General features: G+C 46.7%; 1 protein-coding gene across 6 annotated transcripts in view; it reads left to right on the top strand.

Moving 5' to 3' along the window:
• TAF1 (TATA-box binding protein associated factor 1) overlaps window positions 1-15129 on the top strand; it is a 54496-nt gene that overhangs the window by 29494 nt on the left and 9873 nt on the right. For 3 of the 6 annotated variants that reach the window (XM_083422388.1, XM_083422386.1, XM_083422384.1), the window contains 13 exons: window positions 1515-1625; window positions 2121-2270; window positions 2620-2733; window positions 2829-3004; window positions 3264-3505; window positions 5280-5499; window positions 6838-6982; window positions 8123-8319; window positions 10153-10261; window positions 10533-10628; window positions 12376-12553; window positions 13836-13903; window positions 14987-15109. In XM_083422388.1, the coding sequence (XP_083278514.1) occupies window positions 1515-1625; window positions 2121-2270; window positions 2620-2733; window positions 2829-3004; window positions 3264-3505; window positions 5280-5499; window positions 6838-6982; window positions 8123-8319; window positions 10153-10261; window positions 10533-10628; window positions 12376-12553; window positions 13836-13903; window positions 14987-15109 (1929 nt within the window). Of the gene's footprint in view, window positions 1-1514; window positions 1626-2120; window positions 2271-2616; window positions 2734-2828; window positions 3005-3263; window positions 3506-5279; window positions 5500-6837; window positions 6983-8122; window positions 8320-10152; window positions 10262-10532; window positions 10629-12375; window positions 12554-13835; window positions 13904-14986; window positions 15110-15129 lie in introns of all 6 variants that reach the window. The other 3 variants (XM_083422389.1, XM_083422387.1, XM_083422385.1) reach the window with 1 other exon arrangement.

The raw sequence follows: 15129 nt of genomic DNA, 5'->3' as shown, positions 1-15129 counted from the left end.
ATAATAAGATTCTCTTAAACATCAGGTAGAAATGGTCCCTTCCTTTGTGAAATTGCCCTTTTTGGTGATGGAATAGGAATGTCTGCCCCCCCCCCAACTCCTCCAGTTCACCAGGAGCCTCAAAAACAGTTCCTCATAGGATATGGGGCTTTCATTGGAATGCTTAGAATGTTAAAAATATGCTGACAGTGAGTTTTCTGGTTAGGCAGAGCTGTTGTTCTGGCCTAGGCATTCAAAGTTAACATTAATTTTGTGGAGAGGCCTTAGTTCAGTGGAAGAAGCATCTGCTTTGCATACAGAATATCCCAGGTTCAATTTCCAGCATCTCCTGGAGAGCCGCTGCCAAGCAGTGTAGATACCAGTGAGCTAGTGTATGACTGGCAGCTTTCTATGTAAGAGAGAAGTGGCCAGGCTGACTGTATTCTAGCCAGATCCAGTGTGTGCACTTCAAGGAAGCAGAAAGGCAGTATGCGTTTGCTATGATTGAGGAGACTGGAGCCTCATCCATCTCCTGGTTAGGCTGGCAGTTTTTTACATGGCTAGCACTTGACTTTCATCATAGCTGTGGAATAGCACTTTGAAGAGCAGTCTTGTAAGGTCCTGTTGGACATTTCTAGACACTGCTTAGAGCAGTGTTTCTCAAACTTGGGTCTCCAGCTCTTGTTTGACTATGATGCACATTATCCCTTTCTAGTGGGACCAGTGGTCAGGAATGATGGGAGATGTAGTCCAACCACGGCTGGGGACCCAAGTTTTAGAACATCATCTGAGCAGTATCAACACAGCCCCACTGCCCCTCTGGCTCACGAGGAGACTCTCCCCAGAGCAGAAAAGGATGTCCCCTTCAGACTCTGGGGAGGGTCTCCTCGCAAGCCACTAGGACTCTCCTGGGCGGACCCCACTTCCGGGTTCCCGGCAGAAGTGGGAAGACTGGCTTGCGTGTGGCTGCACACATGTAGATCGCATGCAAATAGGGAGTTGCCTGTACTCAATGTAATATAATTTTTAATACTTCTAAAGTTGGGGAAAACATGGTTTATGAGAAGTTGCTTCACTCTCCTGGGCGCAAAGTAGAAATTAATTGTTCTGTAAAGTTTTGCTTCAAAGCGATGCTTTTGGTTACACAAAAATAAGGTAACCTTTGTATCAGGATCTGAGTGTAACACACCATTTCAGGTGACTCTTGTCAGATGTCTTACCTTACCTATTGCTCTAAGATGACTCCCTTGCCCCAGCTGAGGCATCCACTCAAGAGAAGGCAGGTCTTTGGGATTCTTTGGCTGCTAAAAACCTTGGGCAGACTTGCCATCCAGTGGGAACAGGGACAACGGGAAGGCAGTAGCCTGTGATGGGGAGATTGTTTCCTTGAGTATGTAGTCTCTTGAATACAAAGCTTGCTTTCTGTTATCACAGGTCCTGTGCTAACAGGGTGGCCCAAGGCCCCTCTGTGTGCCCCTGTTTGCATGGGCATGTCCCAGGTGACTCAGAAAATTGCTTCCCAACTCTTTCCTCAGGATGCAGGTTATGGGATGAAATCCTTCATTGCCCAAGAAGAAAAAGAAGAGGAGGGAGAGCAGCAAGGAGGAGACAAGGAAGAAGAGAACAATCTGAAGATAGATGATGAGGTAGAACCAGCACTGCACAGTGGCTCAGCAGGGAAGTGCCAGATATTCTCAACCATAACCTTAGATGGGGTAGTAATAATAATAATAATAATAATAATAACAATTGTAAGAATGTATTGTTTGTACCCTGAGTGGGTTTCACCAGCCACTCTGGGTGGCCTCCAGCATAATAAAAGCACAGCAAAACATCAAACATTAAAAACTTCCTGATACATGGCTGCCTTAAGATGTCTTCGGAAAGTTGTGTAGTTGTTTATCTGTTTGACATCTGTCAGGAGGCTGTTCCACAGGGTGGGCGCCACTACCGAGAAGGCCCTCTGCCTGGTTTCCTGAAACTTTACTTCTCACGGTAGGGGAATGGCCAGAAGGCCCTTGGAGCTGGACCTCAGTGTCCGGGCTAAACAACGGGGGTGGAGATGCTCCTTCCGGATAACCTCTTCCTTCACCTGCCAAACAGACCCAGTGTGTGACGGCTTTCTCCCATCCACCCCTTAGATACGCTGTGCCCCCTGGAACACTACGCGGGCCTTTATTGCAGCAATGAACGGGAAATGTCTCTTGGACGTGACTGGAGTGGCAGACCCTACAGGATGTGGAGAAGGATTCTCCTATGTGAAGATCCCACTCAAGTCATCTCAGCGGAAAGTAAGTGGATGGCCCAGGTTAGGAAAGTTAGGGAAATGGGCCAGGCCAGCCATTGTTGTAGGCCAGCCTCTTAGGGGGCTGCCTCCTCCTCCTGCTCCTGCTGCTCCTCCTGCTCCTGCTCCTCCTCCTCCTCCTGCTGCTCCTTCATTCTTACTCATTGGCAAGGAAAGGGGCAGAACAGCAGTTTCCTGCTAGACCCCCTGATTACCTCTGAGGGGCTTGCATACGGTTAGGGAGGCTACTGGAGCTGAAGAGTTTCTCCCCGAGGCCCAGGCCTAGGAAGTGTGGGGAGGGAGACAAATGGGCAGGATACCAGAAGGAAGAAACCTGCTCTTCCTCCTCCAAGCAGGATGACAAGCCGCTCCAGAAGAAGACAGTGACTGGGTCGGATGCAGATCTCCGGCGCCTGTCAGTCAAAAGTGGCAAGCAGATGCTGCGACAGTTTGGAATTCCTGAAGAGGAGGTAAGCACGGGGTAGGGGCTGTTGCAGGAGCATGCCTTCATGCCCTGGGCCTCCCTCGGCAGCCTCCTGCAGCCACCCAATCTCTCGTTCTGCAGATCAACAAGCTTTCCCGCTGGGAGATTGTTGATGTCGTGCGTGCGATATCCACAAAGCAGGCTCGCTTTGATGAAGAATCGACAAACAAATTTGCCCGTGGTTCTCGCTTCTCTGCAGCAGAGCAGAAGGAGAGGTACAAGGAGAACTGCCAACGCATCTTTGACTTGCAGAACAAGTGAGTTCTTCTGCCAATGCTACGGGTAGTTGGTGTAGTCCGTACTAAGCTAGATGGACGCAGTGGTCCAACTCTACATAAGGCAGCGCTCGCTCTGTGTGTGTGTGTGTGTGTGTGTGTGTGTGTGTGTGTAGGAATTGGATGTAGCAGAGTCACTAGGGCTCGGTGGCATTTGTGTTTCCATCCTCCTGTTTGTGGCCCAAATGCTTCCATGGTGCAGACCTCAGAGATTGACCCTTGTGGTGGTTTTCTGCTGCAGAGTTCTGGCGTCAACTGACATCTTATCTACAGACACTGACAGTAGCTCTGATGAGGACAGTGATGTTAAGGAGATGGGGAAGGAGGTTGAGAGAATGGTACAGGACAACAAGACCCGTCGTCAGCTGTTGAGGGACACGGAGGAGGAGGAACGGAAGGAGCTACAGAAGATGCTGATGGAGAAGAAAAGCATCAACGACAAGGAGAGGAGTGTGAAGAACCAGAATGATGGAAAAGAGCTGTGTGAGTGCCTGGCAGGGGCAGGGAGGTCCCCAGACAGAGCACCCAGTTATGGTCCTAATGCAAGGGGGGGGGGGACACCCGTCGCACTCCTGGTGGTGTTGGACTTCAGCTTCCATCAGGCTTAGCCAGCATGGACCATGGTGTGGGATGATAGGAGCTGTAGTCCTGGTGTGTGTGTGTGTATACAGATATAGACATAAACATAATTTATTATTTATCTTTAAGCAGGACTGTGGTTTTAATTTAATTTCTCTATATGGGCTCTTGGGTACCCTGTTAGGGAAAAGGAGCAGGTTTTTTTTCTTATAACATATATTATATTAAATTTTCAAAAATTTCACATATATATTCCAATACATAATAATTTTTTCTCTTGTTGACTTCCCTCCCCGTTTTTCATGGCTTTTTTTTATTTCTCCCCCTTGCTGCACAGAGGTGGTCTGCAATGGGCCTGGTGCCTGAAGAGTATGTCCTTCTCTCTATTTCCCAGGCATTTTATTATTAACTTTCTCTTTTAGTGCATGATGGTTTTTGTATAACTGAGGTACTTGGGGAAGGACGTGATGATTTAATTGTTGGGCATCTGTGTAGAATCATAATTTTATTGTGTTTAGTGCACCTAATTTTTCAACTTGTATTTTCTGCAAGTTGCCTGGAGACCCTTGTGGTGGTAAAGTGACAGAGAGAGAAAAAGAAAGAGGGAAAGAGAGAAAGAGAGAGAGAAAGAACAATTAATAATAACAGTAGCCATTGACAAGTGGCATAACTAGCAGGCAGGTCAGGAGAAGGATGAAACATTTCACAAAATGTGTTCATTTTAATTAAGAATGTTTATAAGTTGCCAACTCATTAAAAAATACACCATAGTAAAACAATAATAAAATAAAGAAAAAATGATCAACAATGAACCACATTAAAGGTAAAGGTACCCTGCCCGTACGGGCCAGTCTTGACAGACTCTAGGGTTGTGTGCCCATCTCACTCAAGAGGCCGGGGGCCAGCGCTGTCCGAAGACACTTCCGGGTCACGTGGCCAGCGTGACATCGCTGCTCTGGCGAGCCAGAGCCGCACACAGAAACGCCGTTTACCTTCCCGCTAGTAAGCGGTCCCTATTTATCTACTTGCACCCAAGAGTGCTTTCGAACTGCTAGGTTGGCAGGCGCTGGGACCGAACAACGGGAGCGCACCCCGCCGCGGGGATTCAAACCGCCGACCTTTCGATCGGCAAGCCCTAGGCACTGAGGCTTTAACCCACAGCGCCACCCGCGTCCCCCTTGAACCACATTAATGCTGTTCAAATCCTTTCCCAGAACATGGGTATTCACCTGCAGCAAAATATCAAGGTTGTAGGTGTGCCTGTGTGATTTCAGGAGGAACAACGTTCCAAATTGCAAGCACTACTAGGAGAAGAGCCTTGTTTTGCAGAGAAATGAAACAAAGATAAGCATCAGATAATCAGCAGGGCTTATTCAGATGGTGACTGGCCTTGTGATGGTCCTTGGCCATTTAGGCCTTGGGAATTACAGAGAAAGAGAAGCTGGAGAGTAGAACAGAAATGCGCATGAGAAGCTGGTGAAGAGGCTGCCTGCAATGCACATTGCCTAAAATTCTGCATGGTACAATGGTGGATGACTGTTCCTTTGTGTCTGCCCTCTCCCAAGGCTCCTGAAGGCCTGCCTTTGCAGCTTGCCATAGGATCTTGGAGACTAGGCATTTTGTTTCTTGCCCAGGGAGTTCACTGCCTTTGACAACACAGCCATGCTTTCCCCTGCAGCCTCCACCCCTGGCAACCCAGAAAAGGCAAGCGATAGCAGTGGCATTGCTTCTGCAACCAGCCCTGGTCCTGCCACCACGTCCGCCCCCCGCTGCTTGAAAATCTTCCGCACTTTCCGCGATGAGGACGGGAAGGAGTACAATAGATGCGAGACGGTCCGCAATCCATTGGTCATTGACGCCTACATGAAGATAAGGGAAACCAAGGATGATGAGTTCATGTAAGGCAGAGCTTTCCAAACTGTCTGTCATGACACGTTAGGGGTCGGCTGTAGCGTGTAGGTGTGTTGCGCGAACACTCTCCACACTCCTCCCGGGGCTGGAAAGGGGTTAGTTTAACCTCCGGTTTGCTAGTAAAACTGAACTGCTGTGTCACGAAATGATGCATGTGTAAAATGTACTGTATTTTTTGCCCTATAGGACGCACTTTTCCCCCTCCAAAAATGAAGGGGAAATCTGGGTGCGTCCTATAGGGCGAATGCAGGCTTTCGCTGAAGCTTGGAGAGCGAGAGGGGTCGGTGCGCACGGACCCCTCTCGCTCTCCAGGCTTCAGGAAGACATCCGCAGCCTAGGCAGCCCTGCGGGAGTTCCTGCAGGGCTGTCTAGGCTGCGGATAGCAGCCTGCTTCCCGGAGCGCCGGGCGCGCTGAAAGCAGAGCGCCCGGCACTTCGGGAACGCATCTGCAGCCTAGGCAGCCTTGTGGGAGGTCCCGCAGGGCTGTCTAGGCTGCGGATAGCAGCCTGCTTCCCAGAACGCTGGGTGCGCTGAAAGCAGACCGTCTGGCGCCTCGGGAACGCATCCGCAGCCTAGGCAGCCCTGTGGGAGGTCCCGCAGGGCTGTCTATGCTGCGGATAACAGCCTGCTTCCTGGAGCGCCGGGCGGGCTGAAAGCAGAGCGCCCGGCGCTTCGGGAACACATCCGCAGCCTAGGCAACCCTAGGCAACAGTATACAAATTATTATTATTCATTTGGGTAGAGTGGGAATCTCCTTGTGAAAGGAGAGGCGCAGAAGGCTGCAAATGCACAGTATGTTTATATTTTTATTGTGTGTGTTTTTTAAATTACACCCTGCCTTTCTGCCTCTTTCTATATGAAATTTAAAGCAAGCCGGCTAACAAACATATGAGCAGTATGCAGCAGGAAATAAAACACGCAGCCAGCATATGGAGTCAGGCAGAGTAAATCAAATCAGGAAGCAGCCAATGCCGTAGTGCAGGGATGAGGAACCTGTGGCCCTCCAGATGTTGTTGGACTTCAGCTCCCATCAGCTCCAGTCAGTGTAGCCAGTGGTCAGGGATGATGAGGGATGTAGTTTAGAACATCTAGAGAGCCACTTGACTCCCGGTGTGGTTTATGTTTATCTCAGTGCCTGAATATTTACTGGCTGGCCATACCAATAGGCCAGGGATGGGAAAAATATATGGTCCTCTGAGTGTTGTTGGACTACAGCTCCCATCAGTGCTGGACAGCATAGTCAGTGGTCTGGGTTGATGGGAGTTGGAGTCCTGCAACATTGTGTTCCTCACCACTGCCTTAACTGAAGACCTTTGTGTTTCCAGCCGGAGGTTTGCCATCTCAGAAAAGCAGCGTCAGAAGCTGCGGTGTGAAAAGCGCCAGATCCAGTTGAAGTTGATGCGGCTTAAACGAAAGAAAGAGAAGGAGCAGCAGAAGGCTCCTCCCAAGAAGCAGCTCAGGTTGGAGAAGGTAAGCAGGCTTTCTTGATGAAAGCTTCAGCTGCTTCTGACTCCTTTTCTTGCCGTGTTATTATAAATAAAGAAGTAATGGTCTTGTATCCGTGAACAGACATATGCCAGTGTGCTGCGCAGCACCTCAGAAACCAAAGCAGAGGGCTTTGCTTGCTCTTCCCCCAAGTCTAGTGGAAGGAGTCATGCAGCCCAGCTAATGGAGCTTTCTTTTTTGAAACAGATTTTGATGAATCCAGATTGCACTGCAGCAAAATCCAGATAGAAAAAGCAAAACAAAACCCAGAGGGGTAGCCATGCAGTGGAAATACTTGAAGAGTCCCACGGCACCTTAAAGGCTGACACAATTCACTAAGGAATAAGCTTGGCTGGACTCAAGCCCCCTTTGTCAGATGCATGAATCGAAAGTTAGATGATGTACAAAGAAGAAAATTTAACCTATGCTTCAGCTCCAATTACCACTGACTAATTTTTGGCATGGAGAGGAAACCTTAACTTTTAAAATTTCAGATATCTCATTCAGCCCACATTTTACCAGCTTCCTTGCGAGAACACAGTGGTACCTCGGGTTAAGAACTTCTGGAGGTCCATTCTTAACCTGAAACTATTCTTAACCTGAGGTACCACTTTAGCTAATGGGGCCTCCCACTGCCACCGTGCCACCACTGCACAATTTCTGTTCTCATCCTCAAGTAAAGTTCTGGGTTAGCGGAGTCTGTAACCTGAAGCGTCTGTAACCCGAGATATCACTGTATCTTGGGGGGGCTTTGTCAAAAGCCTTACTGAAATCAAGATACACTATGTCCACAGCATTTCCCTGATCCACCAAGTTTGTAATTCCATTAAAGAAAAGAAATTGGATTCATTGGCGCACACTGGGTGGGTATGTGCATGGGTTGAGACTTTATTTTCAAAATGTGCAAACAGCCTTTCTGCTTAAAGGTACACACAGCAGGGGAGCGCTTGGGAACAAGTCCAGCACTTTTTCACAAGCTCCCACCCCACCCCACCTTGGCTTTGTTGCTGCCTTCAGCTGGTGCTGGTGTTACAGTTGATGGGAGCACTGCCTATCCCTCGATAACTCTGCTTTTGTGCTTCTGAAGTAGCCTGCAACCATTTATTCCTTTGCTTTTGCTTGCAGATTACGTGTAGTGCTTGTGGTACCGGTGGGCACATGAAGAACAACAAAATCTGCCCAGCCAAACTGCCCTCCAAGCCTGTCGCCATGACGGTGGAGCAGGAGGAGGAGCTGGAGAAGACCATCATCCCCACCAATGACAGTGAGCTGATCAAAGTGGAGGGAACCAAGATTGTCTTAGGGAAGCAACTCGTTAAGAGGTAAGCGCCGTGTTTGGCACCATCTCACAGATAGAGGTGCAGGGGTCCTGCCTGGGCTATGGACATCATAAGAGCCTACTGGATGACGCCCACCACAGTCTAGTCCAGAATCCTGTTCTCACAGTGGGCACCCAGATGACTGTGGGAAACCTTCAATAAGGACCTGAGCACAAAAGCACTCTTCCTCCGGTGGTGTCCAGCAACTGGTATTCAGAAACGTTGCTGCCATTGACAGCATTGCCTTTCCTGCATTTGTCCACTTTTAAAGCCATCCAAGATGGTGGCCATCCTCCTGTGGGAGTGAGTTCCACAGTTTAACCATGTGTTTCGTGAAGAAGTATTATTTTTAATCCGTCTTGGATCTCCAAACATTCAAATGTCATTGGACGTCCACAAGTTCTAGTGTTATGAGAGAGAGAGAAACTTTCCACAAACACTTTCCCCATTCCATGCATAATGCTATAAACTTACATCATGTGATCTCTTGCTCACTTTCCTCTAAATTAAGAAGTCCAGAACAAGGTGGAAGAGTTGAAATCCCTTCCTGTGGACGTGTGGGAGTCATCCACATGCGGCAGTGGGTGAACACCTTGTCATTGCCCGGGCCAGACAGGGCCACATATTCCAAAACGGAGAGAAAATCCAGCCCCTGTATTAACTGATTGTCTTCTGGATGACTCCCACACATATCTGGTAGTAAGTGCCCAATACTCCAGTCTTTCTCACAGACTGGCATAGGTCTGTGCAGAACTACCTTTGAAGGTGACTCAGAAACCACAACTAATCAGAATGCAGCAGTAGATTGGTGACTGGGAGTGGCTGCTGGGACCATGTAACACCAGTCCTAAACAATCTATACTGGCTCCCAGCACATTTCTGAGCACAATTCAAAGTGTTGGTTCCAGTGGCGTAGCATGGGCTGTCAGCACCCGGGGCAAGGCAAGTAATTTGCGCCCCCTAACCCGTGGATTTGCGCCCCCAACCCTAACCCCCAGATGTTGCGGCTGGTGCGGCCGGCCCCCCCTGCACCCCCCACGCTACGCCACTGGTTGGTGCTGACCTTTAAAGCCCTAAAGGTATACAGGCCTCGACCCTGTATACCTGAAGGGGCGTCTCTATCCCCATCGTCAGCTCTGACACTGAGGTCCAGCTTTGAGGGTCTTCTGCTGGTTCCCTCACTACAAGAAGGGAACCATTCTTGACAGTGGTGCCCACCCTGTGGAATGCCTTGCCACCAGATGTCAAGGAGAAAAGAACGACACAATTGCATGGCCCCATCAGCCAAAATCCTTGCCAAAAAGAAACATTTTTACCTAAAGTGCTTACATCAGCAAAGATGCCTCTTTGATGTGCTTGGTGAGGCTGTTCCCAAAAAGAGGTCCTGCAACCAAGACGGTTTCAAGTCATTGGGGTAATTGGTTTATAATACCAGCCATTGCACAAGCCACAATGAATTTTACAGGAAGATCAAATAAACCCATAACACCGTAAAATCACACAAGCCTTAAAAAATAAGAACACAACAGTTCATAACAAGTTGCTAAATACCATTTACTATTATCCACAGGAGCAGCAACTGTCTGGTGTACAGTCTAGGACAGGTAGTACCACTGAATCTAAATGAAGCAGCAGGCTGCTGTGTGGGCTGATGGGGTTAAAGTTCTTCAACTTACAGCTCCAGTTACTCCAGACTAGACCCAATAAAAGAGTAAATGGGCTTCATATTGTGCTCTTTATGGTTTAATCAGTCCCTCCCAGAGGAGCAGCTCGGCCCACTGGAGGGAGAGGTGGTGGAAACTGCAGCGTGTTTCTCCTCCCTCTCTCTCCTTGCAGCGCGAATGAAGTTCGCAAGAAGTCTTTAGTCCTGAAGTTCACAAAAGAACAGCTTCTGCAAAAGAAGGATCAGGGCTCTGGAACCACGGCTACTAGTAGCTACTTAAACGTGAGTCCTTGTGTTGCTTTCATTGCTCCCACCCCACCCCTTGTCCTTGCCCACTATCCATCTTGGAAATGGTGGCAACAGCAAGTGCTTATTCTAAGCCTCAGCCAGGGCTGGTTCACTGTAGACCAGGAACGGCCAAAGGGCAACTCCTCCCCCCAAAAGTAGAGACCAATTAGATGCTTTGAGGTGCCTTTTGTCAAGATTCCCAAAAGTCCATCATACGTAAACTTTGGAAGTGCCTTTAACGTCCCACTTCTCTCTCTTTCATCAGCCTCAGAAGTCCAGCCACCAGGGGAGCACAGCCCCCATAGAGATACTGTCTCATATCCTGGAAGGCATTATCAACGAAATGCAAGAACTTCCAAATGTAAGACCTTTTCACCTGTGAGGTTTGATTTTGCCTCTTCTGGCTCTATGCCATTTGCAAAGACAAGGGGGCATTATCCTATCCATATATCAGGAGAGCTAGTTCCTTGAGAAATTCTTGTCTCATATCAGCATTTGAGGGCAATCTTTCTGCTATTTTGAGGATGTTGCCTCTCCACCTCCTGCCAAACTCTACTCCATGAGTTGTGGGTTCAGTCTTCGACAGCTCACATTCTGTTTAGTGGGGTGTATGAAAAGTAATGTGTATCAGAATCATACATCAAAATGTATTATTGGTGTCAGCAGCTTTCAAAGGGGATCAGAAAAATTCTCATGGAGGAAAAGGGAGAGAGGTCAATCAGTGGCTGCAAATCAGGCCAGAAGAGGAGAAGCCCAGGTCAGGGAGCTAGTGCCATCAGCCCCGGAAATTGGCCTGATAATATTTTGTGCCATTTGTTGCTGTTAACTGCGTTCATATTTTAAACCCTGGACCGCCTTGGATGCCTTGGCAAAAAGATGGTGTATAAATGCAATAATAATAATTAAAGAAGAGGTGGTTAAGTCTACCTCTGGACGCCAGTTGCCTTCCTGGCTGAGCATAGGGGGAAACATAATGCTTTATATCCTGCCTTCTAGCAGCAAGCACATCACAGTTGCCTAAAAAGATGGGACCTACCTTTGGCCCAGTCCAGTGCAGCTGCTCCTGCAATCTTGAAATAGTGAAATGACTGTTAAGAAATGACGAGTAACAGTTGAAGGAGCTGTTGGAAAACACCCTGGGGTCACCTGCAAACCCCCAGAACTCCGAGCATCCTCCAATGTGCACTGGAAAAGGCCTCTCCCTTCCTCTCCAGGGCGCTCAGTGACATATGTCAGTTTGATATATGCACACTAATCTTCTGGCATAACACAACGAGAAGAGTGTTATTTACATTCTATATACAGACTACAATAGAATGGCGACCATTCTCTTCAGCTCCAAGAGAACAACCAAAATAATAATAATAATAATAATAATAATTTTTATTTATACCCCGCCCTCCCCAGCCAAAGCTGGGCTCAGAGCGGCTTACAAGCAATAATAAAAACAAGTTGAATGATTACAACTTAAAAACAAAATTAAAATACAACATTAAAATATTGAAACATTAAAATATTAATTGTGAAAGTACATTACAAAGTACATACAACGGAAGAGAGGTCAGGCTGTCTTCCGTTTCCACAGTCTTCTCAGACAGGCGTGTGATTTACACCAGTCACATTTTGCAGCATCGGCTGAATGAAATACTAACAGGAGTTGGGCATGTTTAGCCTGGAAAAGAGGAGACTGAGAGGAGATATCTGAAGGGCTGTCACATGGAGGAGGGTGCAAGCTTGTTTTCTCTTGCTCTGGAAGGCAAGGCTTGAACCAATGGCTTCAAGTTGCAGGAAAGGAGATTCTGACTAAACATACCAGAAGACTTTCTGACAGTCAAGAGCTACTTGACAGTGGAACAGACTCCCTCGAGAGGTTGTGGACTCCCCTTCCTTAGAATGGCTCCAGTGGCCCTTTTGAGGGAGACGGGTTTCATAATCTGCCCTCTCTCTTTGGCAGGTGAACAAAGCAATGGGTTTATCTGGGTTTGTTTGTTTGTCTTAAAAAAATGTTTTTTTCATGTTGTTGTATCCGTCCCTGGTAACTTAAGGGAGGGTGGTATATTAAGAAATAAAAGGAATGCTCACATTCTTTCCCGGTTTACCTCTGCCAGACATCTTACTTCCACAAGCCTGTTAGCAGGAGGGGTGTCAGAAATTATCGCAAGATCATCAGCCAACCAATGGACCTGTACACCCTGCGCCAGAATGTCCGTAAGCAATCTTACAAATCGAGCAAAGAATTCCGGGAGCACCTGGAGCTGATTGTGAAGAACAGTGCCACGTTCAATGGTGAGAGTTAATTTTCTTTCTTTCTTTCTGAACTGTTTCTCTTCTGCTCTTTCTTCCCTCCTTGTGCAAAGTGTCCCAGCCTCAAAAAACAGGTTATGGCAACTGGGGCAGTGGCTTGGTGCTCTTTCTGAGGATGTTCAGGGAAGAGGAGGAATGGGCTAGGCAAAGGGCGGCTTTTAAGTATTGATCTTTAAAAAAAAACAAAACCTCCAATATTTTATTTTTCCAATTTTTCATTTTACAATGTTTCTAACAAAAAAGGTTAAATATAAACAAAAATCAACGTTTTCTTCAACTTCCCTCCCCTCCTCTCTACTGTTCCTTATTTCATGTCACAGACTTACTGCATAACCAATTCCAACCAATTTATAAATTTTATCTTTTCCCTCTCTATAAGTTATTTTTTACTGCTCGTGTTTACATCAATCCTGCTGAAGTTTTTAAGTGTTTACAATTTGTCTTCATATATTCAACAATCTACCCCCATTCTGTTAAAAAAAAGGTCTCTCATCTTGATCTTTTATTCTTCCAGTAAGTTTCGCCATCTCTGCATAGCTCTGTAAGGCTGCCTTGTGCTGGGGAATTTCCTTCTGATGCTCACCTACTTTACACTGTGACCTGCTTTCTTCTTTAAACCCTCTGGTGATGGTCCTGTCTTCACTAGGTGTCCAATTATTTCTCTGACGGATGGCCTTATATATTTGTAAGTTGCCTGCATGCTCCCCTTTGTGATTTCCTGGTTCCTTTGCTCTCAGTGTGACTGCTTCTCTTTCCCTTGTCTGATTTCTCAACTGGACCTGCTAAGAAAAAACCTCATCTATCTTGAGTGATTTCAGCTAGAACTAGTCCTTCTGGACTACCAAGGAAGCGTTGTGATACCTGCTCCTTTCCTCTGGGGCCATGATCTCCCAGCAGCTTGGGGACAGTGGGAATGGAGCAAAATAAAAGCATTGCTTTGCTGGCTGCTTCTCTATTGCCGTCACACCGTGGAGCAGCCTTTGCCAATCTGATGCCCATCAGATGTTTTGGACTGCAACTTCAGTGTGACTTTGTTGACTTGGGCTGATGGGAATTTCGGTCTAAAACATCTGGAGGACACCAGTTGGATGTAAAATCAAGTGTGTGCTCTCTGAGACTTCTGATGAGTCTCCAGGTTAGCTCTCCATACCACTGGGGAACAGGACCAGCTTAACCACATGTAAGCTTAAATGTGTAACTTGCCTTTTGTCAAGACACACAACAACACCATCCCACAATAAAGGTTTCTGCTGTGTGTTTGCAGGGCCAGAGCACAAGTTGACTCAGATTGCTCAGTCAGTGCTGGACTTCGGTGATCAAAAATTGAAAGAGGCAAGTCAGATTGTGGAGGGAGGGGTTGCTTGTGGCTTGGAGGTACGAGTGTTGCTTAGGGTACTTATAGGGCTGAGCTATTTGCATAAACAGTTTGGTGATTCTGGACTGAAGGGAGATCTCTCTTGAAAGGTCTAAAGGCAGCCAGAGTGGTTTGTTGGATGCTTGCATTAGAAGCTGAGCATAGAACCTGCTCTCTTGATTTAATAGTTTTTAGTGGTAGAGTTCGAATGGTGACTTTACTATCCAATACTAATTTTGGTTTCTGGATTTTAACTGAAAGTTACTGAATTTGAAAGTGCAGCATAGATTTCCAAACAGATTGTGAATGTTGTATTAGCTGTGGGTGAGAAAGATTCCATGGTCATTATCTAATTAAACAAAACTTATTGCTGGAAGGACAGAATCAGAATCGCACACAAAATATGAACACAAACAACAAAATTTTTGGTTGTTGACAAAAAATATTTCTCCAAAAAGGACACCAATTTATTTAATGGTAAAACATGATCTTGTTTGTCTACAGCTTATTTTAACTATAAAAAAATTTAAAATTGGAATGTAGTGCTTTTTAATAATAGTGGTATTAGTGAAAATGAAAAAAGACAGTTCCAGGTAACTGAGAGAATGTGAACAATAAGCTTCTTTTATGGGTCATGTTGCATGTGAGAAAACCAGCCCAAATTGCTGGAGATTTTGAGTTGTAGCTGACTTTCCTTATGAATAAAGATGGGACATGTGCGAATGCCTTCTGTTTTAAAACCTGAACTACTGGTAATTGGATAGGAACAGAAGATGTTGAAATATATTTTTGAAATTACATAAGCAATAAAAACACGGTAGGCACATAGAAAACCACCCCATACTGAGTCAGGCCATTGTTCCATCTTAACTCATTTAGCTCTCCAGGGAATCGGGTAGGAAGCATTCACAGCTCTACCTGGAAATGCCAAGGATTGAACCCAGGACCTTCTGCATGCAAAGGAGGTGCTCTGCCATTGAGCAGTGTTCAGCAAAATGTGGGTTGCTATAAAGGAGTTGCTCTGAAGCTGAGTGTGTTTCTGTACCTTGGTGTCCTTTCAGAAGGAAGATAAACTGGCTCGTTTGGAAAAGGCAATTAATCGCCTTCTGGATGATGTTAATCAAGCGACCTTCTCCTATATTCTGGACAGGATTGTATCCCAGAAGATAAAGGCTGTTCCTCATGTATGTCTTCCCTTAGCATT

The sequence above is a fragment of the Podarcis tiliguerta genome (genome assembly GCF_965153285.1).
Source record: "Podarcis tiliguerta genome assembly, chromosome: Z".
In the NCBI taxonomy this organism is placed as follows: Eukaryota; Metazoa; Chordata; class Lepidosauria; order Squamata; family Lacertidae; genus Podarcis; species Podarcis tiliguerta.
The sequence above is the reverse complement of the archived record's forward strand: the minus strand, read 5'-3'. Positions and strand labels throughout refer to the sequence as shown.